Source organism: Pseudopodoces humilis, chromosome 2, assembly GCF_049639895.1.
Source record: "Pseudopodoces humilis isolate 2021_Gansu_Grassland_sample_001 chromosome 2, ASM4963989v1, whole genome shotgun sequence".
Taxonomy (NCBI): Eukaryota; Metazoa; Chordata; class Aves; order Passeriformes; family Paridae; genus Pseudopodoces; species Pseudopodoces humilis.
This window is the reverse complement of record NC_142201.1, coordinates 2,230,723-2,249,920: the sequence shown is the minus strand read 5'-3', so window position 1 is coordinate 2,249,920 and position 19,198 is coordinate 2,230,723. Positions and strand designations below refer to the sequence as shown.

General features: G+C 43.6%; 2 protein-coding genes across 3 annotated transcripts in view; one reads left to right on the top strand and one right to left on the bottom strand.

Annotated features, from left to right (window-relative positions):
* Nucleotides 1-4,991: 4,991 nt before the first annotated feature.
* Nucleotides 4,992-7,834, bottom strand: RIPPLY3 (ripply transcriptional repressor 3). The gene is made up of 4 exons (XM_088068224.1): nucleotides 7,761-7,834; nucleotides 6,906-6,975; nucleotides 6,009-6,076; nucleotides 4,992-5,157 (listed from the first exon to the last, which is right to left on the bottom strand). The coding sequence occupies exons 1-4, from the start codon at nucleotides 7,832-7,834 to the stop codon at nucleotides 4,992-4,994; spliced, it is 378 nt and encodes a 125-aa protein (XP_087924350.1).
* A 4,565-nt stretch (nucleotides 7,835-12,399) lies between these two features.
* The window catches only part of HLCS (holocarboxylase synthetase), a 114,499-nt gene continuing 107,700 nt past the window's right edge, over nucleotides 12,400-19,198 (top strand). The window contains exons 1-2 of one of the 2 annotated variants that reach the window (XM_005526562.3): nucleotides 12,400-12,597; nucleotides 15,459-15,611. In XM_005526562.3, the coding sequence (XP_005526619.2) occupies nucleotides 12,406-12,597; nucleotides 15,459-15,611 (345 nt within the window). In that variant the 5' untranslated portion in view covers nucleotides 12,400-12,405. Of the gene's footprint in view, nucleotides 12,598-15,458; nucleotides 15,612-18,965; nucleotides 19,076-19,198 lie in introns of those variants that run through there. The other variant, XM_088051214.1, reaches the window with a different exon arrangement.

Genomic DNA, 19,198 nt, shown 5'->3' with positions numbered 1-19,198 from the left:
ACTTGTGTAGTAAAATTTAACTCATTAATGAAGTTTTGGGGTTTATTTTGCTGTTCTTTCTCAACCCTGCCACGATGATGTCCTTTTACTAATTTTAATTATTTTCATTAATCATATCATTTCCATGAAATCATGATTTTATGCCCAGCAGACACAAAGATGTGTTTACTCTTTTGTCACTCCTCCAATCCCATTCCAGACATTGAAGTATTGACTATAATTTTTTTTTCCTGTGTATTTTCCACCCTTTATTTGGAATTCCGAGGTGACAACGAGCGAAGGCCAGGTTTGGGATCATTTGATGGAAGGATTCAGTCCCTTTTTAGGGATGCCCAAATCCCTTCAGGATCAAGGAAAACTACTGGAAAATGCCCTGAGAAAACACAAATTGGAGGATTTAAACCTTGGGGGATCAGTGATGAATTTAATTTCTCTGAAGACCCCACAATTATGGGAGGACCAACAGTGAGGAGGCCAAGGGGGGCTGTTTGTTCCAGGAAAACTCGCAGGGATGAAACTCAATCTTTGCTTTTCTCTCACTGCTGCTTCAAAGACGCCCCTGGTGACCTTTTCTTCAACTTGGGCACGTTTGACTCTTGAGAAATTGCCTCTGGGAGCAAAATAAAACCAGGTAATGTGGGGTTTGGGGGTTAAAAATCATATTTTGGGGGATTGGGGATCCACAGGTCTTGCCTGTGACTGTGATTATGAAGATACACAGCTCTGCAAAGAGGAGAGGAGGTTTTTTTCTGTAGATTTATATAAATTTTGCCTTAGGTATTGAGGAAAAAAAAATCCCTCACATGATTGAATGGTGGTGCCTGTCTTTACAAAACATCCTTGGGTATCAGGTGTCCATTCTTCTCGGAGTCTGAGGGGAAACTAAATAAATAAAAGGCAAAAAAAAAACTAAATTTGCCCTGATTTTCACCTTTCTGCCTTACTGCTGGCACTGCTGGTGGAGTTCAATCCACTGCACTGTTCCTGCTGGAATAAAGGCAGGGGTGAAACTTCAGTTTTGCCTTTAAATGCACTTTTTTGGGTTCTCCTGCAGTTTGGAGCCTGTTGGGGATGGATGATATTTTACAGATCCTGCTGTGAAATCTGGTGGGGCAGGATCCCCCCAGGGGGGATAGGAAGGGAATTGTATGGGAATGTGTCACCATCAACTGAGGTCATTGCCTGGGAGCCGATGGAATTGGGCTGTGCCTGCTAAATTTGGGTCTCTCTCTTCTTTCCATCTTGGCATGAAAAGGGAAGGATGATGAAAACATGGACTGTGAAGATGCTCCAAGGGATGGAGCAGCTCTGCTGGCAGGAAAGGCTGGCCCAGCTGCCATTGTTCAGCCTGGCCAGGAGAAGCTTTGGGCTGAGCTCAGGGTGGCCTTGCAGGGCCTGAAGGAGCCCCAGGAAAGCTGGAGAGAGACAATTGCCAAGGGCTGCAGGGCCAGGAGCCAGGGAATGGCTTCAGACTGACAGAAAGTGGGGTTAGATGGGATATTACGGAGAAATTCTTTAAGTGAGGGTGCTGAGGCACTGGAAAATGTTTTCCCAGAGCAGCTGGGGCTGCCCCTGGATCCCTGGCAGTGCCCAAGGCCAGGTTGGACATTGGGGCTTGGAGAAGTCTGGGATAGTGGAAGATGTCCCTGCCCTCTGGATGAGCTTTATGGTCCCTCCCAACCAAAACCATTCCATGATTTCCCTTGAGTTAAGCAGATTGCTGTTCTCTAAAGCATTGTCCAGACCATTCCAAAATCACTTGGAGCATAAGGAATTCTGTCAGCTCGACTGGAGCTTCTCACAAACCCACTGTGGTTGGGCAGGGGGAGAACAGGATCAAGACCCCCTGATATAAAATAGAAATCTGTAATATTATTATTCATATTAAATGTTCATCCTGGGACACCTCTGTGCTAGGGGGTCTATAAACATTAAAAATGCAACAAGTTTCTGGGAACTTCAGTTTCATTTGTGGATAGAAACCATGAAATGTTTCTGCTTTAGGAACAAAATGTTTGTCTGATTTTGTGTAAATGTATTTTGATCGCCTTTCTTGTGGGCACTTGAGCCTGAGTTGCTGAAATGTTTGATTCAATTCCTGTTGGATTTCCAGTCAGCTTTCACCCAGCTGGGATGAATGGGAGGTTTTGTATCTCTCTGTTCAGGAACTGAACTGTATTCTGAGGAGGAAGCTTTGGAAGGATTTCATTTTGTTCTGCCAGTTCCCTTCCAGAGGGGTTGCCAAAGTCAGTTTTGTTGGGATGCTGTGCTGTGGATAAAAAGCAGCTGATAGATGAAGCCAGTGCAGAATAAATAACATTAAATAGGAAATGTTTCAGTGAATTGGGTGGATTTTGTCTCTGGAGCTCAAAAAGCTGCTGTTGGGAATATTGCCTTTGCTCAGTTCCGCTGCTGTTTGTCATTCTCCCTGTGTAAATGTAATTTAGGGGGAAAAAAATCCTGTGGTAGTTCTTTTAATCCAAATTAATCCTGTGTCATACTTAGAAAATACACACTTCAGTGGCATGCAAGGATGTGCTTCCCTTGGATATTTGTATCCTTCAGAGCTTCTCTTAAAAGCTCCTGGAAGCTGAATTCGAGGCTTCTTGAAAATCAGCTTTAATGATGATTTTTCATACATCAGGAATCTGAAATTGTAGAGGTTTTGTGGAGGCATCCCTGTACCAGGGAACAAAAAAGTTGCTTTTTGCTTCCATCATTTTAGGCAATGGAAAATGAAAGTAACATTTACTGGAAGTGTTGCAGCTGTTGAATTCCCAAGGGAAGGGTTTTGTGGCACAGAGACCCGAGCCAAGAATTTAATCTGCTTCCAGCCTTGCCTTTGAAGTGCTAAACTCACCACAAACTCATTTTGGGGATGCTTTGTTACCTTTTTCCTGTAAATGATGGATGGTTCTGAGGTCACTCTGACTTTGGGGTGGGATTCTGGATGAGGTAAAAAATCCGAAGTGGGAACTGAAAGTTGCCTGCAGCTGAATCACAGAGATGCTGCACCAGTTCAATTTGGGGCTTCTCTTAATTATTAATGAGCTGGGAAGGGAGCTCAGTGCATTTTCTGTGTGTGCAATGGGTCATCACAGAGCAGTGAAATCATCCTGGATGCTTTTCTGGTTGTTTCTGCTGCAGATTAAATAATGAGTGTGAAAAACAAGGTTCAAATATTTTTTTATAGAATTTAAAAGTTTAATAGAAAGACAATTAGGAGATAAAATAAAGTAAAATATACAGATATGACTGGGTGTTTCTGCAGTCACCTTACTAACAAAGGATTGTCCCTTATAAACAGAACCCCACCACATATCCATAAATTTTCATACATATTCAGACATCCTTCTTAAGTTTTTTGATGTTCCTTTGTTTGGTTTTTACCTTGCCCCCTTCCCAACAGATCAATCTTCTTGGCACCACTGGGTTTTATATCCTCCTATACCGGGTGCAATAAATCCTTCCCTTGGAGGGCTTGGAGGACAAACTAATCTTAATAATGCAGGGGGGTCTCTGATTGTCTTTTCAGTCCCTGGGTTATATAAACAAAAGTAATTTGTGCTTTAATATCATGTTACAGCCTAACATATGTAGGTATTACACCACTATTTCTATGTTTCATCAATAACAGAAATAAAAGAAACGGTATTAATACAACAAAGTTTTCTAACCTTATACATACAACATTCATTATAATATTTGAGAAAAGCCAATAATATAATATTCACTTATAACATGAGGAAGCTGGAGCATAAATTATTTTAGGCTATCTCGTGAAATACCTTAAATTATCTGGGTTTTAGTGCCATGTGTTTGGAAGGGGAGATGTGGAAATGAATCTAAAAGCTGAATTTTGCTTTGTCACTCTGGGGTTTCAAGTTCAACAGATTCTTGTCATTCCCTAGATGACAGGATGTCTCCTGGTGTAAATTTAATTAATGATCCTCTGTTGAGTTGGCAAGTGAAGATCTTCAGAAAAATCCTTCATTCTAATAGGTTCATTCATTTGGAATCTGAATTTTTCCAGATCAAAAATGTGTGACACTCCCTTTGTTTGCCTCCTTTGAGAGGAGGAGCTGCCACACACTTGAAGGGGTTCTGAAAACTCTCTGAAAACCTTATCTCACAATCACCAGAGGTGCAGGAAAGGTCAAAAATCTGCAATTCTGCATTTGCTTTGTCTCTGGGGAAACCAGGGCAGTTTTGGTTGGATTAAGGCACATTAAAGATTAGAAAAAATAAATAAATATAGTGGGGACAAATATCTAATCCTTGAGCTATTTAAAGGTGCTGGTAGCAAGGAAAGTGTTGAGGAACTCTCTGAGCATAAAAAACATTGTGGGGAAGGCAAACAGGTGCCACATAATGCAAGTTTTAATGTGGCATTAAATTAAATTGTGGTTTTTAATCGAGACTGATGTTATTTTTCTGACTGGCAAAAGTTTACAGAGGGGCAAATCTGATAACAAGAGAATGGCAGAACCCCAGAAAATATCACAAATGTTGTTTAGAACTTGTGAGTTGTACTGGGAGTGGATGGGGCCAGTTGGGCATTCAGCATTTTTAGCAGAATAAATCAATCCCATGGAGCAACAATCTCTGCATTTGAAATAATTCCTTGCCTAATTTCAGTGTGTTTCCAAGCCTTTGGGTTATTTTGGGGCTGTACTTTACATTACTCAGCCTCATAATCAATGCAATTTTCACTTTCTCAGGACTTCAGTGTTTAAAATAATGACTCAGTACAATGTTCTCCATGTTTTCTATCTGTGTTCCTGAAAGCAACCTGATTTAAATCTTTTGTTCAGCTTCAGGGTTTTATTTGAAAGTCTCTCAAAACACAAAAGGATTTCCTCCCATTTTCCAGTGCTTAGACTCATTTTCCTTGGAGAGAAAATTATAAATAGTTTCTTTTTGAGCTCTGCTGTATTTCTGTTTGGTCAGATGTTTGTCCATCCATTCCTGACAGTTCTTCTTTAAATTCTTCATTTTTTAATGTGGATTCTGAGTCTCTCAGGGCTCACTTCTTCCTCCTCTTCCTCAGCATCATCGTTGTAGAAGTGAATTGTGGCTTGTACAGGAAAACTGGCCAGGACCTTCTCTCCAATGTTAGCAAGAAACTTCTGGGATTTGGATTTGGGCAAATAAAGCCTGAGAAGAAGAAAACACATTTTAAAAGTTCAACAGTGCAACACTTGGCCATCCAATCTAGCTTGAAGTTTTAATAACTTATTTTTAAATTAATTAATTCTAGAATTAGGATCAGGATATCAGGATTAGGTTGGGGTTGGTGGCCTGAGGTACAGAGGTTGATTTTGGTGGATTTTGTGTCTCCAGGTGAAGGTGTAGACTGATTTATTTATTTCAAAATCCACATTGTTTTGTATTAAAATCATGTTTTCTATTAAAATCTCGGTTTCTCTTTGGCCAATTCCCAGTGAAATCTGACTTTAATTAAGGTCACACAGAATTTCAGATGCCACAGCTTTTATAACAAATGCTTGTAAAGAACAGGGATACTCCATGGATTTTCCTCCTCTAAAGGAAAATCCCAATTAGCAGCTCCCTAATTAAAGACTGCAAACATTGGTGAAAACCTTTATCAGCCCTCCAACCTTCAAAAGCTTTACCTGGAGTTCAGCTTTTACTCAAGAGCAAATTAAAGAAACCTCAAATCTGTACCAATCCCACTCCATTAGCAGCTGTTCCCATTAATTATTTGGGCTTAGGGAGCAATAAATGTAAATATATAAATTAGTTGAGGTGAAAATTTGAGTTTTTTAAATTACTTTTTCTTATTTTCATCTTTTTCAGGCTCTGTTCAGCCTGGGCATCTTTGCTGAGGGATAAAAATCTGTGCAGTTTGGTGAGTAATTAAATTGTTACTAAAATGAGATTTTTCCAGGGACAAACTGATCCTTCTCATGAGAAGGAAGGAGTTTCACCTTTTTTTTTTTTGTTTTTGTCACTTTTCCTGTCTCAGGTGACAGGACTGAACTCACCTCACTGGATGCTGGAACCCCAGAGCTCCTTTTGATGCACAATTTATCACTTGACCATCAAATTCTGGCTGGAAAGAGACACATTTATTAATTAGAGTGGACTCAAAATGAAGATTTCACTTATTTTCTTTAGGTAGCTGGAGAATCCCACACTGATCTTGCTTTGTTTGCTTTTTCCTCTAAGTGGAATTCTTGACATCATCACTGTGGGTCTGTTATCTCATAAAAATAAAACCTCAGGACCTTTGTTGATCGTGCCTCAATCTCTGCTTTTGTTCTTTCAGCCTTCCCACCCAAGCAAGTAAAACTAAAAATCACATGTCAAAGCCAGGAAGAGTTACTTTAAAATTCAGTTTTCTGTTGATTTCCTCAGTGGTTTACTTATAGCAACATCCCTCCAAAAAAAACCCAAGAAATAAAATTATGCACATGAAAACATGTTTTTAAAAGTCATTTTCACTTAAACTCTGCCTTGTATACAAAATATCACATCCAGACTATGCCTGGAGATTTCAAACTGAGGTTATACTTTTATATATATATATATATATATATAATTAAGCAAATATAAAGTGCTGATAAAATGAGGGTTTTGTGGAGTCAGCAGTTGTTTCTGTAGCTCTTGATATTACATTAGTGATATAAATTATTATTACATTATTATTACTAAATTAAATATATTAATGATATATTAAGAAGACCTTATAATAATTCTATATCTAACAAAAAATTAGAGATACTTTCAACCCTTACCATGCACAGAGCACTAATTTAAATCAAGTTTTCCAACTCTAAAGAAATGCTTGAAAGAACAAATGAGGAACTGACCAAGCCTGGCTTCCCATGTTCAATTCCTGCTTTTCCACAAGGATTATTTCTCCTGGAATTTGCTCTCACCATTTGTTGGTTCTCCATGGCCTCCCCATCCCTTGCTGGGAGTATCCAGGGCCTCCACAGGGCAGAGCTGCTGGAAAATCAGGATACAATGGAATCATGGAATATCCTGAGCTGGGAGGGACCAGCAGGATCATGGAATCCAACTCCTGGCCCTGCACAGACCTCCCAAAACCCCACCCCGTGCATCCCTGAGAGCATTTTCATTTAGTAAATCGGATTTTTCTGGCAGTATTTCGTTTCTCCCCACCCCAGCCACCTTCTGGCCCATTTTTCACCAAGGGCTCTTTTCCCTTTGGGATCTCACAGCTCTGAGAGAACTTGAGATGGTTTAAATAACACTGAAATCTTTTTATTTCTGCAGAAAACCCCCAAACTATCTCTCCCTGCCTCTCTGACAGATCCCCTGTGTGCCTGGTGATTTTTTTGAGGCAGCAGCTCCAGCATCAATCCAAGGGGGACAATCTGATCCCATGAGCCCAAGGGAGCAGATGGAGTGCTGGGTGCCGTGGCTGCCTTTTTTTGGTGGGGTCACCACAACTCTGGATGCTCTTTCCACCAGGATTTTCCATCTTTGTTGCTCTGCAACAGATCCAGCAGGAGAAATGGAAAAGTGCCTTCAAATAAACATAAAAATGATAATAATAAGGTTATCACAACCTTAATTTTAGTTCTGAAGTACTGACTTCAAAGGAGGAAGTTCCAGCAAAACAAAATAACGAGGAACACTTTCAGAAATATATTTTTCCCTTTACTCCTGAAGTTGACAAATGTTTTCAGGTTTCTAGTCAATGGAATAATCCCATACTCACAGTTGGAGATTCCCAAGGTGGAAAAGCCTCCCTGTTCCTGCCTTACCTGCCCAGGTGCTGCCCTGGCCGCGGCGGGAGCTGCCGGGAATCCCAGGAGCAGCTCCTGGCTGCTCCCTCCATGGATTTGGGTGCTCTGAGCCCCTCCTCTGGGTGAACTTCCCAAGGATCTCACCTAAAACAAACAGGGTAAAAGCAGGGAAATGTCCTTAAGGAGAGGATTTTCCAAGCAGTTCAAAGGTAGGACAGGCTCTCACCTTGGAGGCTGTTCCAGGGACAGCAATTCCAGGGAAACAGAGGGGTTTTCTTAATTTTTGGTTAGAAAATCCCATGGGATACAACACCCATTTATCCAATTTATCTTTCTGGTGCTGTCTTACTGAATGTGAATTTACAGAATTCTCAGGATTATTGTAGAATCAAAATTTGCTCTTTCTTAGATACACTCTGGAAATGCATTTTTTGCATGTTTTGGGAAAATTCATCCACATCCTAAAAAAAAAAATCTAAATTTTAATGTGAACTTTTTTCCCAGAAAAGGAAAAATAATTTTATTTACTGACCAGATTATTTAGTGTGAATTGGGCACCTTCAGACTAAATCTACTCCCTCCCATGTTTAAATACCTTGTGATACCTGTGAAGTTGTAAATAAATAAACAGTGCCCCGTTCTAAATAAAAAATATTTGCAGAATCTCAATCCCTGTGAACATTTCTGTACCAAAACCAGTAAAATTAATAGAACAAAGAACATGGTGAACAATATGAAAAATCTAAAATATTTGTTAAATAACAGCACAGGTCCTGAGGAAAAATGGCAAACTTCTTAAGTGATCTTAAAGTGTAATTAAATATCTTGCTAAATTACAGTCTGACCTCCACATATTTAATTTCAGCAGCTGGGTTTTATTTAGTCTTGATTTTACTTGAAGTTGAAAGGGAAGTTTGTGTTGAAGAATTGATACCTGTGATCTTGCAATCAGATCTGGATGTGAGGATAATTGATTTATTCCTCTGCCAACATGGCTGTTAGTGCAGGACTAGAGCCTGAACTGCTGAAATGTAACACTCCAGAAGATGCAAAGTTATTATAAATTAAATCTCTTGATAAAGCCCTGCAAGACCAAATTTATTACAAATTTATTGTAATTACAACTTCGGTGATGAAGCTGCAATGTAATTAAATATAGGTACATGGAGAAAAAAATGTGAATATTACATTATAGTACAAATCAATCAAACCACAGAACTTTAATTGGCATTTTTGTAGAAATCATTAACTAAAGTGAGGTTCCTTTTTGCAGTACACTTGATTTTAATGTAAGGTGTTTAATTTTTGATATTTGGTGAAGAGCACAGAATCAGAAAAGTTTTCCAAGACGTCAGGGGAATTGTTCAGATCTCTGACATTACCTGGGGAAAACTTTGACAGATTCAACTTCTACAGAAAATTGACCCCGTGCTAATCATTTTGTGTTAATTAAAAGAGGTTTTTTATCTTTGTGAGAAATGGCTTTTATGCAGTTTTTGTCATATAGGCAATAGTGCATTTGCAAGAATATAAATTGGTATATTTGGGGAACTTGGACACCTCTACAGCATTTATAGTTTTGAATAATATCTGACAGTAAACCAAAAACCACAGACACTGATAGCAGACACAGCTCCTCCCAGACAAATCCTTGGAAAAGCTTCTAAGGAGCAGAAGGAGAAGGAACCAGCTGGTCACAAAGCACAGCAAGGCCAGTCTCAAAATATTCCCTTAAAGTCAAAAACAGAAGCTCAGCTACTCCAAGGTTACACAGAGCTGGGAGGTTTGAGAGCTGATATTACTCCCTGTTTTTCCCAAGGCTTCCTTCCACCCTCCTGTAAAGAGGAGCTGACTGATATGGTTATTTTAGTTTAGAAAACCTGTTTTAGTAAATTCCCTGGTGTGTGCAAGGCTTCAGTTTAATAATAAAAATAGTAACAACAGAATGTTTTCCCAATCTAAAATTCTGAACTTTTTAGTCAAAGCTTGTCATGATTAAGTCCAAGTTCCACTATAACAGAAAGTGAAGAACCTCCAGCAACTTTACAGCTCTAAATTAATTTTATGCCAACATACGTGGGAGCTTGTGTTGAAACAGGGACTGGTTTTGCCTGTTCTGCTTTAAATTCCCTTGCATAGTGAGGCTTTGATTCAGTTTCCTCATTTCCTCATAAACTTTTCCAGGGTAGGGGAACCTCAAAAATAAAAAAAATGCTCATTGTGGAGCTTGTGCATTCGATGGCAGTGCAGGATTTGAAGCCAAGCACGTTCCTGTCCGTGGAAAGGTTACAAAAACAGCTCAGCTTTGTGCAGACCCCGGGGTCAGCAGTGCATGTGCTGTTGAACTAACCCAGAGGAAAGTGAATTCCAGAGTTGAGAGCTTGCTTTGGAGATTGTTTTCTTTCTTTTGATGTGTCCGATTAAGTGTTTGGACTTCCTGCACAAGGTGAAGTCACACAGAGAGCAGTGTGAGGTGCCAGGTGAGGAGCACTGCAGATTTGCTCCTCTCTGTGGAGGGCAGGATATGGCAGCAGCACAAGATTGGTGTTTCTGAAGCCTGAGATGAAGAATTACTTAAAATATTTGGCCTTACAACTGAAACTGTAATCTGTTTGTGCCATGAGTTGTGGAAATATTATCCCATTCCTGGAGATGTTCAAGGTTGGACAATCACAGAATCCTCAGGGCTGGAAGAGCCCTTTAGGATCAATCATCCAGCCCAACCAGCACCACCCCAAACCCTCTCCCCAAGGGCCACATCCAGACTCCTCCTGAACAATCCCAAGGACAGCGACTCCAAACCTCCCTGGGCAGCTCATCCCAAGGCCTGACCACTCTTCCACAGAAAAAAAAACTTTTCCTGAACATCCCCTGGCACAACTTAAAACCATTTCCTCCCCTCCTTTCACTTGAAATGTGAGAGCAGAGCCAATTTGTTCCTTGTTTATCTGCAGAGGCAGCATGCTATTGCTAGACATCCACTTAGGGATAAAACTGTTATTTTAGGATACCTATTGCACTAAATTCCCAAGTGCAGGACAAGACCTTGAGTTCAGAAAAATAAAAAAAGGTTGTGTCTTCCTGCCCTGTTCAGGAAACAACTGTCAGGTGTCTGTCAATGTAGGTGTTGGCTTCTTTCTTGTAGCCTTGCATTTTGCATCTTTGTTCTATGTCCTCTTTTCACTCACACACTGATTATCTGGCTAGGATCAGACTGATGCACACCTTTATTTCCCAGAGCTGTGTTGTGATTACTTGCCCTATAAAATTCAGACAGTATTTGATAACATTTGTGCATAGATATATTGGAGGAGTAAAGGGTAACTTGCTGTCTGGTGTGAGTTCTGAAGGAGCAAGTTGTCTTTGCAGCACACACGGCACATGCAAATCCTACAGTTGTATTCCCTGCCAGGCTGTTCTTCACTCTGGTCCAGTCAGCGTTCAGCCCTTTCTCATTTGATGAATACAACACCCAGATGAAATTAAATGCACCCATTTGTGGCTTCAGGAATGGGATCTGGGGACAGGTGTCTTCTCCTGGTTCTGTGTGGGATACAAAAGGGAATGCTCTGCCTTTAGGACCCCATCAATCCTGGAAAAAGGTAAGGTGGCAATGTGAAGTCATTCCTGAGGAACATGAGATACTTCCCTGTTGTCCATCAGGATAGTTTGAGATTTGGAGAAGCAGAAAATTTATCCTGGGCTCCATCACAGCTGGTGGGAGCAGCAGGTGAGGGGTGAATTCTGTCCCTGTACCCTGCTCAGGTGAGACCTCACCTAAAGAGAGGCCAACCCCAGCCCTGGGGCCCAGCCCAGGGAGCAGCTGGAGCTGCTGGAGAGAGCCCAGAGGAGGCTCCAGGATGAGCAGAGGGATGGAGCAGCTCTGCTGGCAGGAAAGGCTGGCCCAGCTGCCATTGTTCAGCCTGGCCAGGAGAAGCTTTGGGCTGAGCTCAGGGTGGCCTTGCAGGGCCTGAAGGAGCCCCAGGAAAGCTGGAGAGAGACAATTGCCAAGGGCTGCAGGGCCAGGAGCCAGGGAATGGCTTCAAACTGACAGAAAGTAGGGTTAGATGGGATATTAAGGAGAAATTCTTTAAGTGAGGGTGCTGAGGCACTGGAAAATATTTCCCAGAGCAGCTGGGGCTGCCCCTGGATCCCTGGCAGTGCCCAAAGCCAGGCTGGACATTGGGTCTTGGAACACCCTGGAATAGTAGAAGGTGTCCTGCCCATGGCAGGGGGTGGAGCTGGGTGATCTTTAAGTCCCGTTTAACCAAAACCATTCTGCGATTCCCAGAAAAGCCGAGTCGTGGCGCCGGGGACGAGGAGACTGCGCCTGCTCCTCCTCTTCTTCCTCCTCCAGAGCACGTCTACAACTAACTCGCTGCTAAGAGACAACGCCCCGAACTACTATTAACGATTTTGAGCGCTCTTTATTCCTTCTTACACCGCAGAACTGCGCATTGGCCAAAGCGCCGCGTCCCGAGCCCGCCGCCTTCCCCTCACACTGACGGGAGGCGGGGGGAGAAGGCGACGGTGCAAAAGGGGCGGGGCGCCTCGCGCGCCGGGCCCCGCCAGCCAATCAGCGCTGAGAACGCGCCCGCCCTCACTGACGAGCGGAGCTGCGATTGGTCGGGGCGGGCAGGGTGGGCGGGGCCGCGCGCCCGCCATGCTGATCACGCTGTGCTACCTGTACCTGTGGGCGCGCTGGGGGCCGCGCTCGGCCGCGCTCGTCCGCAGCACCGTGAGGAGACTGCACCGCTCCCGCTGCTCCTTCACCTTCTGCGCCCGGCAGCCGCAGCCCGAGGAGCTCGTCTGCCTCCGCATCGGCGGAAAGGTGTTCTACACCGGCGAGGCGCAGGTAGAACCGCGGGGATGCGGCTGTTGCCGCGGGAGCGGGGGATGCGCATCCCGGCCCCGCGGAGCAACGGGGATGGGGTTTGATTTTGGGGATTGGTGGCGGGCAGGGATTTGGGATTGGGAAAAAGAACGCGCAGAGGGAATTCCCAGGCGCTGTCACAGCCAGGGGGGAGGAGGAGGCGACATCCGAGCGGTCGCTTTAGTGGGAAATTTTAGTTCGGGTGTGGTTCCCTGTCCTCGCTGCTTGCTGGAGCTGGTTGGGATAGGAAATGAGCTGAGGGATGCTCTGGGTGCTGCAAATTCATATGTATATATATGCTTGTATATGTATTAAGTGCAGCTTTGCAAAGACGATGATTATAGGAAAGCTTGGCTGGGAGAGCTTGGTAGAATTTCATAGAATCGCAGAAAGGTTTGGGTTGGAAGGGACCTTAAAGATGATCCTGTTCCAGCCCCCTGCCATGTCCAGCCTGGCCTTGGCCACTTCCAGCAGCCACAGCTTGTCTGGGTTCCCTGTGCCAGGGCCTCCCCACCATCACAGGGAAGCTTTTCTTCCTAATATCCCATCTAAACCTGCTCACTTTCAGTTTAAGAACATTCCCCCTTGTCCTGCCACTCCACGTCCCTGGGAAAAGCCTCTTTCCATTTCATCAACATACTCAGAGCACACATAAGGCTTCAGTCTAAAAATATGCGCCGTGTTTTTGCATTCAAGATTGGTGTCAGGAGTTTAAAATGTTGCTGGATCTGCCCTGGAATGTGAACTGGGCCTATGACAGTGGAAAAATCCTGTGCCTGAACCAGTTCCACTTGGCACTGCTGGAAGCAGAACTGAAAGTGAGCTTGCTTGACTTTCAGGATTAGGAGTGGAACTCCCCTGGCACTGCCCCCAGCTAGTCTGACTTACTTAAATGAATGTTGGATTTCTCTAAATTTGTCACTAAATGTCAGAATTGGTCTGGGTAAGGCTTTTCTTGATCTCTGCTTTTTGCTGATGTTGATGTGTGTGTGGTTGGGAATTATTTCAGTTGTTCCAGACATGGCTGGGAAGGGATTTATGGAGCGTGTCAGTGGCTAAGTGCTCTTCAGGAAGCAGAGAAGCTTTTCATAAGTTCAGTGGGTAAAGAGAACATTTGCAGTGAGGGAAAGCAAGATTAGAAATGCTTATGGAGTTGGTTCTATTTAAAACTATTTTTTTTTTTTTTTGCTATTTAATGAACAGATTATTTCACACTCAAGAGCGATGGTGGCAATCTCAGAATCTTTCACAGCCAAGTTAAATGCTTAATTCACATTCCAATAAAGCTCTCAAAACCAAAACAAAGCTGTGTTTAGAGGAGTTCTGCCTCTGGATTATTGTTCTGTGAAGAGGATTTCAGCTGATTTCTGCTCTGTGCTCCACTCCTGCTCGTTTCTAAAGCAGCTTCTCCTCAGTCCTTGCACAGCCAGCACATTTTTTTCTGTCTGCAGTGGTATTCATGCAGACTGATTTTATAATCTGCTTGGTTTACTGGGAGCTGGGAAGCCCTCTAGGGAACTGCAGCTTGACATGAAGTCTGGCATAGACTCAGGGCTGTTAGTCAATATGTTTTTGTCTCTTTAAAATACGTGGTGACAGCGTTTGAGGATCCCTGGGGCAGGTCCTGTTGTGCTGCACCTCCGTGTGAGGGCTCTGGCTCTGCATTGCTGGGGAGCTCTTAACTTCACCTGTGAAGAGATAAAATGTTAATTATGATTATTTTTTTTATCTTCTAGGCAGCCAGCAGAGCTCCTTTGCTCTCTCAGTAGCTTGGACTGTGGTCAGTAGCTTGCTTAAGACACTAGCAAGTCATAAATCATAACCTGTAAAGGCTTTTTTTTTTGTTGTTTGATCTTTAGCCAAATCGGATGTTTAAGGTGCTTTAAAGCTTCCTGAGCTCAGTTCACTTTTCTGTGGGAGAAATCAGCATTTGTTTGTGCAGCTTCTGTGCTCACCAAGGGTGGTTGGATCAGTGAACTGTCCCCCAGAGCCTCAGCATTCTGTGGTTTCATTTAAGGTGTGCAGTGATCAACACATTTAGTGTTAGAATTTAGTGCCACAGGGGAATTCAAATTCTCCCCTGCTTCTACATGGAATTACTGAAGGTGTGTGCTCGTAGTATGGCAGAAGCAAAAGTTATTTCTAATGTTTGCCGTTTTTTCAGTGTGTTAGACAAATGAAGTTCAATGCAAAATCTACAGAAAAATTAAAAATTGATGTAATGTTTTACTCAGAAGCTGTGAGGTGTCTCAAACGTGTTTGATGGTTTGCTGATTGCAGTTTTTGAGCTTTATTTGTTCCTTGGTGATGGCAAGAGAGAGAATCTCTTGTAATTTAATGAGGAAAACTTTTGTCCAGTGCTCTGCTGAGTGGTGGGTAGAACAACTTATGGAAAAATTGATTCTGAATTAATTATTTCTTTATATTGTATGAATTTTATAGTGGATGAGGAATTTTGATGCAGATGCCTGAGGATTCAATATTCAGTGTGGGTGGGAGAGGAGGATCAGGTGAATGAGGGATGCTGCCAGTGGCAAATGTCCCACAAGAGTCACAGTGCCAGCAGCTCAGGGGTTTTGTGTTCTCTTCCTGTAAAGCTGAAAGCTGGGGTTTGAGTTGGCTTAAAAACGTGGTTTTCCACTTTCAGTTTTACTTTTAGTGTTCCTTTGTAATGGCTCAGAACTGTGTCCCTTTTTTTGTCTCATGTGGAATGTGAATAATCATCACCCTTCCTTGTAAGGCTGGAGGGTCAGATTTGAATTTAAGCTGGGCATAATTTAAAAAGGAATTCTTAAATTAGCTGCTTCCTCTTCAGGCTTACTTTCCTTTCCCATTTCTTTCAGTTCCTCGATGACTTGAACAGGTGGAGTGTGCTTCTCGTTTCTCCCTTTATTCATCCTGAGAAGTTGCTGCCAGCAGAACACATCGCTTTTGTGACAGAAAGCATTTCTGCTCAGACAGAGAACTTGCAGAAAGGACCTGACTCTTCAGAGGAGGTGAGAATCTCTCTTTGTTTCTTGCTCAGAAGGGGTTACAGATGGGTTGTGATGTTATTGGGAGTAAAAAGGGAATTGCTTTATTCACATCACTGTTCATAATTAAGCCCTTTTTTGTGTGTTTTGAACAGACCCAGAGGCATTTTGTTGAGACTTTTCAGTAGCGTTTTTCCTTGGCTGTGGGTGGGATTTGCCCCCCTGCTCTGGAGCCAGACTGGGAGAAGTTGGGATTGTTCAGCCTGGAGAATGGAAAGGTCCTAGGAGAGCTTAGAGCCCCTTCCAGGGTCTAAAGGGGCTCCAGGAGAGCAACTCTGGACAAGGGCTGGAGTGACAGGAGCCAGGGAATGGCTGCCAGTGGCAGAGGGCAGGGCTGGATCTTGGGATCTTGGGCAGGAATTGTTCCCTGGCAGGGTGGGCAGGGGCTGGGATGGAATTGCCAGAGCAGCTGGGGCTGCCCCTGGATCCCTGGCAGTGCCCAAGGCCAGGCTGGACATTGGGAGCACCTGGGACAGTGGCCTTTGTGGAAAATCCTTCTCCTGCTTTTTTTTAAGCCCCCTTCAGGCACTGGAAGGCTGTGAGAGAGGAGAGATGGATCTCACTGCCTCCAGGGAAGGGAGAAAAGGGCAGATGTGAGTGTCAGGGTGTGTCTGTGAAGTCTGTAATAAAACATCTGGGCTGCCTGCTGGGATTCCAGAGCTCTTCCATGAATCAGGCTGCTCTGCCCCAGGCTGGGATCACCCCTGGGGCCATGGACACTGTCCTGAGTGTCCCTAAAGGGCCATCTGTCACCCTTGTTTCCTGGAATCGGGTTTCAGACTCCTCCTTGGAGTTCCAGGAGATCCCATCCCCAGGTGCTCATGGCCTGTCTGCTTCCCTGCATGAGGATCCCATGTCTTCCAGGTCAGTTTTTCCAGGAGATGATCCCTGCTGGAGTGAACATGGGGAGCAGAGGGGTTGGGAAACAGATTTATCTGAGGGCAGGTTGGGAATGGGCTCAGCTCTGGGTTTGGGGCTACAATCAGACTTTGAGTGCCTTCACCCACTGCCAGTTCCAGGACACAACATGGATTTGGAGCCTCTTAGTCAGGACTAATATCCAGAAGTGCTGCTTCAGGGGAAATCCTTGGCTTCATGGAGCTCCAAGGCACCCAGAGCTTGGTGGGCCCTTTTCTGCTCAAATCCTCTGGTCCTGATCCCACTGGGCACACATTTCCTTGGACAAAACCTGCATTAGCTGGTTTGGGAATGATTTTATTGCCTTTGATAGGTGAATCCATCCAGGTGGGCTCTGCTTCTGGAGATAAACGAGCTTTGCCCTCCCTCTTTCTCAGAGTGCACCTGGGCAGTGCTGGGCCAGCTCAGATGGAAGATTTTTATTTCATTTTTACTTCTTCTAGCAGAAAGATCCACAATAATATCTGCATTGAAGCTCTAATTATCTGTTCTTCTGGGGTTAATTGTTTTTTTTTCAATCTTCTTGGGTTTGCTTTTGTTTTCTTCAGGATGGAAAATTTTGCATTCTCATGTGGACATTAATAATGAATTTGATTTAGAAAGCTCAAAAGTGATAGTCCAGGCAAAAAATCAAACCTAAAGAGGAAAAGGACTGCCGATTTATTTTGTTTTTGTTCTTCTGTGTGAACCCAGTAAATGCTCTTAATTTTGGTACTTCTGGTTGTCACCACAGCCAGAAGCTGTGGGAACACATTGCTCTTGGGGAACTTCCGGCCTGAAAAGCCATTTTTTGTATGACTGTCAGTGATCTGTGACTGGTGAAAATGAGGGGACTCAGAAAACAGGAGTGTGAATAATGTCTCGTCTCTTGCTAAGAGCTGGCCTTTCATCCTTTATTCTGACAGAATTTTGATTTCAAATTGTAGCAGGAAAGCTGGAAAATATTCCCTGAAGGTTTTTACTCTGCTCTGAAGCCAGTGGATTGTTGCTTGAGCAGGATTTTAGGGTCATAGGTTTTGGCAAGAGCTTTACTTTGTGAGCTACTTCTGTGGTCTCACTTTATTTGCACTATGCAGCAATAACTACATTTTGCATCTGAGATTTTACTTGGTGCCATGAAAGAAAGATCAAGAGCATCAACAGATCTTCCTCACAGTTTCCAGGAGTGGCCCACCAACACACACCTGCTGGTGCCTTTTCTTTGGATGAGAAAGAATATTTAAATATTCTGGCAGTCACATTGAACGTGGGATGTGCTTTGGTGCCACAGAGATGGAGTTTCAAAGTGCCAAAGCTCCATGCACTGATCCCCTTTTCCTTTTTGAAAGGGAATTTTTTCACTAAGGGTTAGCAGAAGTCACAGATCAGAAGATCCCAGCCAGGTTTCTTGTTAGATGTCCAAAGGCCATAAATATAAATATGGATTGAAACCCCACCTGCAGAGAGACCACCCCCTGCCCTGGGGCCCAGCACAGGGAGCTGCTGGAGAGAGCCCAGAGGAGGCTCCAGGATGAGCAGAGGGATGGAGCAGCTCTGCTGGCAGGAAAGGCTGGCCCAGCTGCCATTGTTCAGCCTGGCCAGGAGAAGCTTTGGGCTGAGCTCAGGGTGGCCTTGCAGGGCCTGAAGGAGCCCCAGGAAAGCTGGAGAGAGACAATTGCCAAGGGCTGCAGGGCCAGGAGCCAGGGAATGGCTGCCAGTGGCAGAGGGCAGGGCTGGATCTTGGGATCTTGGGCAGGAATTGTTCCCTGGCAGGGTGGGCAGGGGCTGGGATGGAATTGCCAGAGCAGCTGGGGCTGCCCCTGGATCCCTGGCAGTGCCCAAGGCCAGGCTGGACATTGGGAGCTCCTGGGACAGTGGCAGGTGTCCCTGCCATGGCTGGGCTGGGATGGGATGAGTTTTAAGGTTCCTTGAACCCATTCTGTGACTGAATGGCCTCATTTGGGTTGTGCTGATCAGAATCTGTCTTTGAGAATGGCTTAGAAAGGAGACAGAACCATTAGGGTTGTTTGCCCTTTCTTCTTGTTCCCTTGGGAAATACCACAAAATCAAAAGTTGGAGGTGGATTCTCTTGGATGTTGTATAAACCATTTAATTAAATAAAAAGGTAAATTTAGCTGATGGACTAATTATGAACAAGTAGAATAACTGACAGCTCACCCTCGCTTTGTTCATTCACAGTAAGTTTTCCTTTACTTCAGTCAGTGTTTTACATCTGGTGTGTGCTGATGAAAAGCTGAACCTCCTGGAAGTGGTTTCCAAGTGCTGCAGCTGCTCTGTGGGAATTGCACTTTGACTCCCAGTTTTTGGAATATGGGAAAGGCTGATTTTTTTTTTTTTTTTCAGGTCATGAAGGCAGGTGCTGTTTCATTGTCTAAATATTTCTTGACAGGAGAACGACTGATTCGTGTATCCAGTTGTGTCTCCTCCTTGTGCAATGTTTCTTTCTTGGAGAAAGGAATTTTTGATGTAGAGAAACATCTTGAACCCTCAGGATTTAGTTAATGCTTCTGGTAATTTTTATTAAACTTCTGTGGTTTACTTTTGTTCTTTTTTATCAGCATTCTTGCTTGCAGTTTGTGCTGAAGGAAACAAATCCAAATAGATTTTTTTTCTTACAGAATGTGACATCGCTC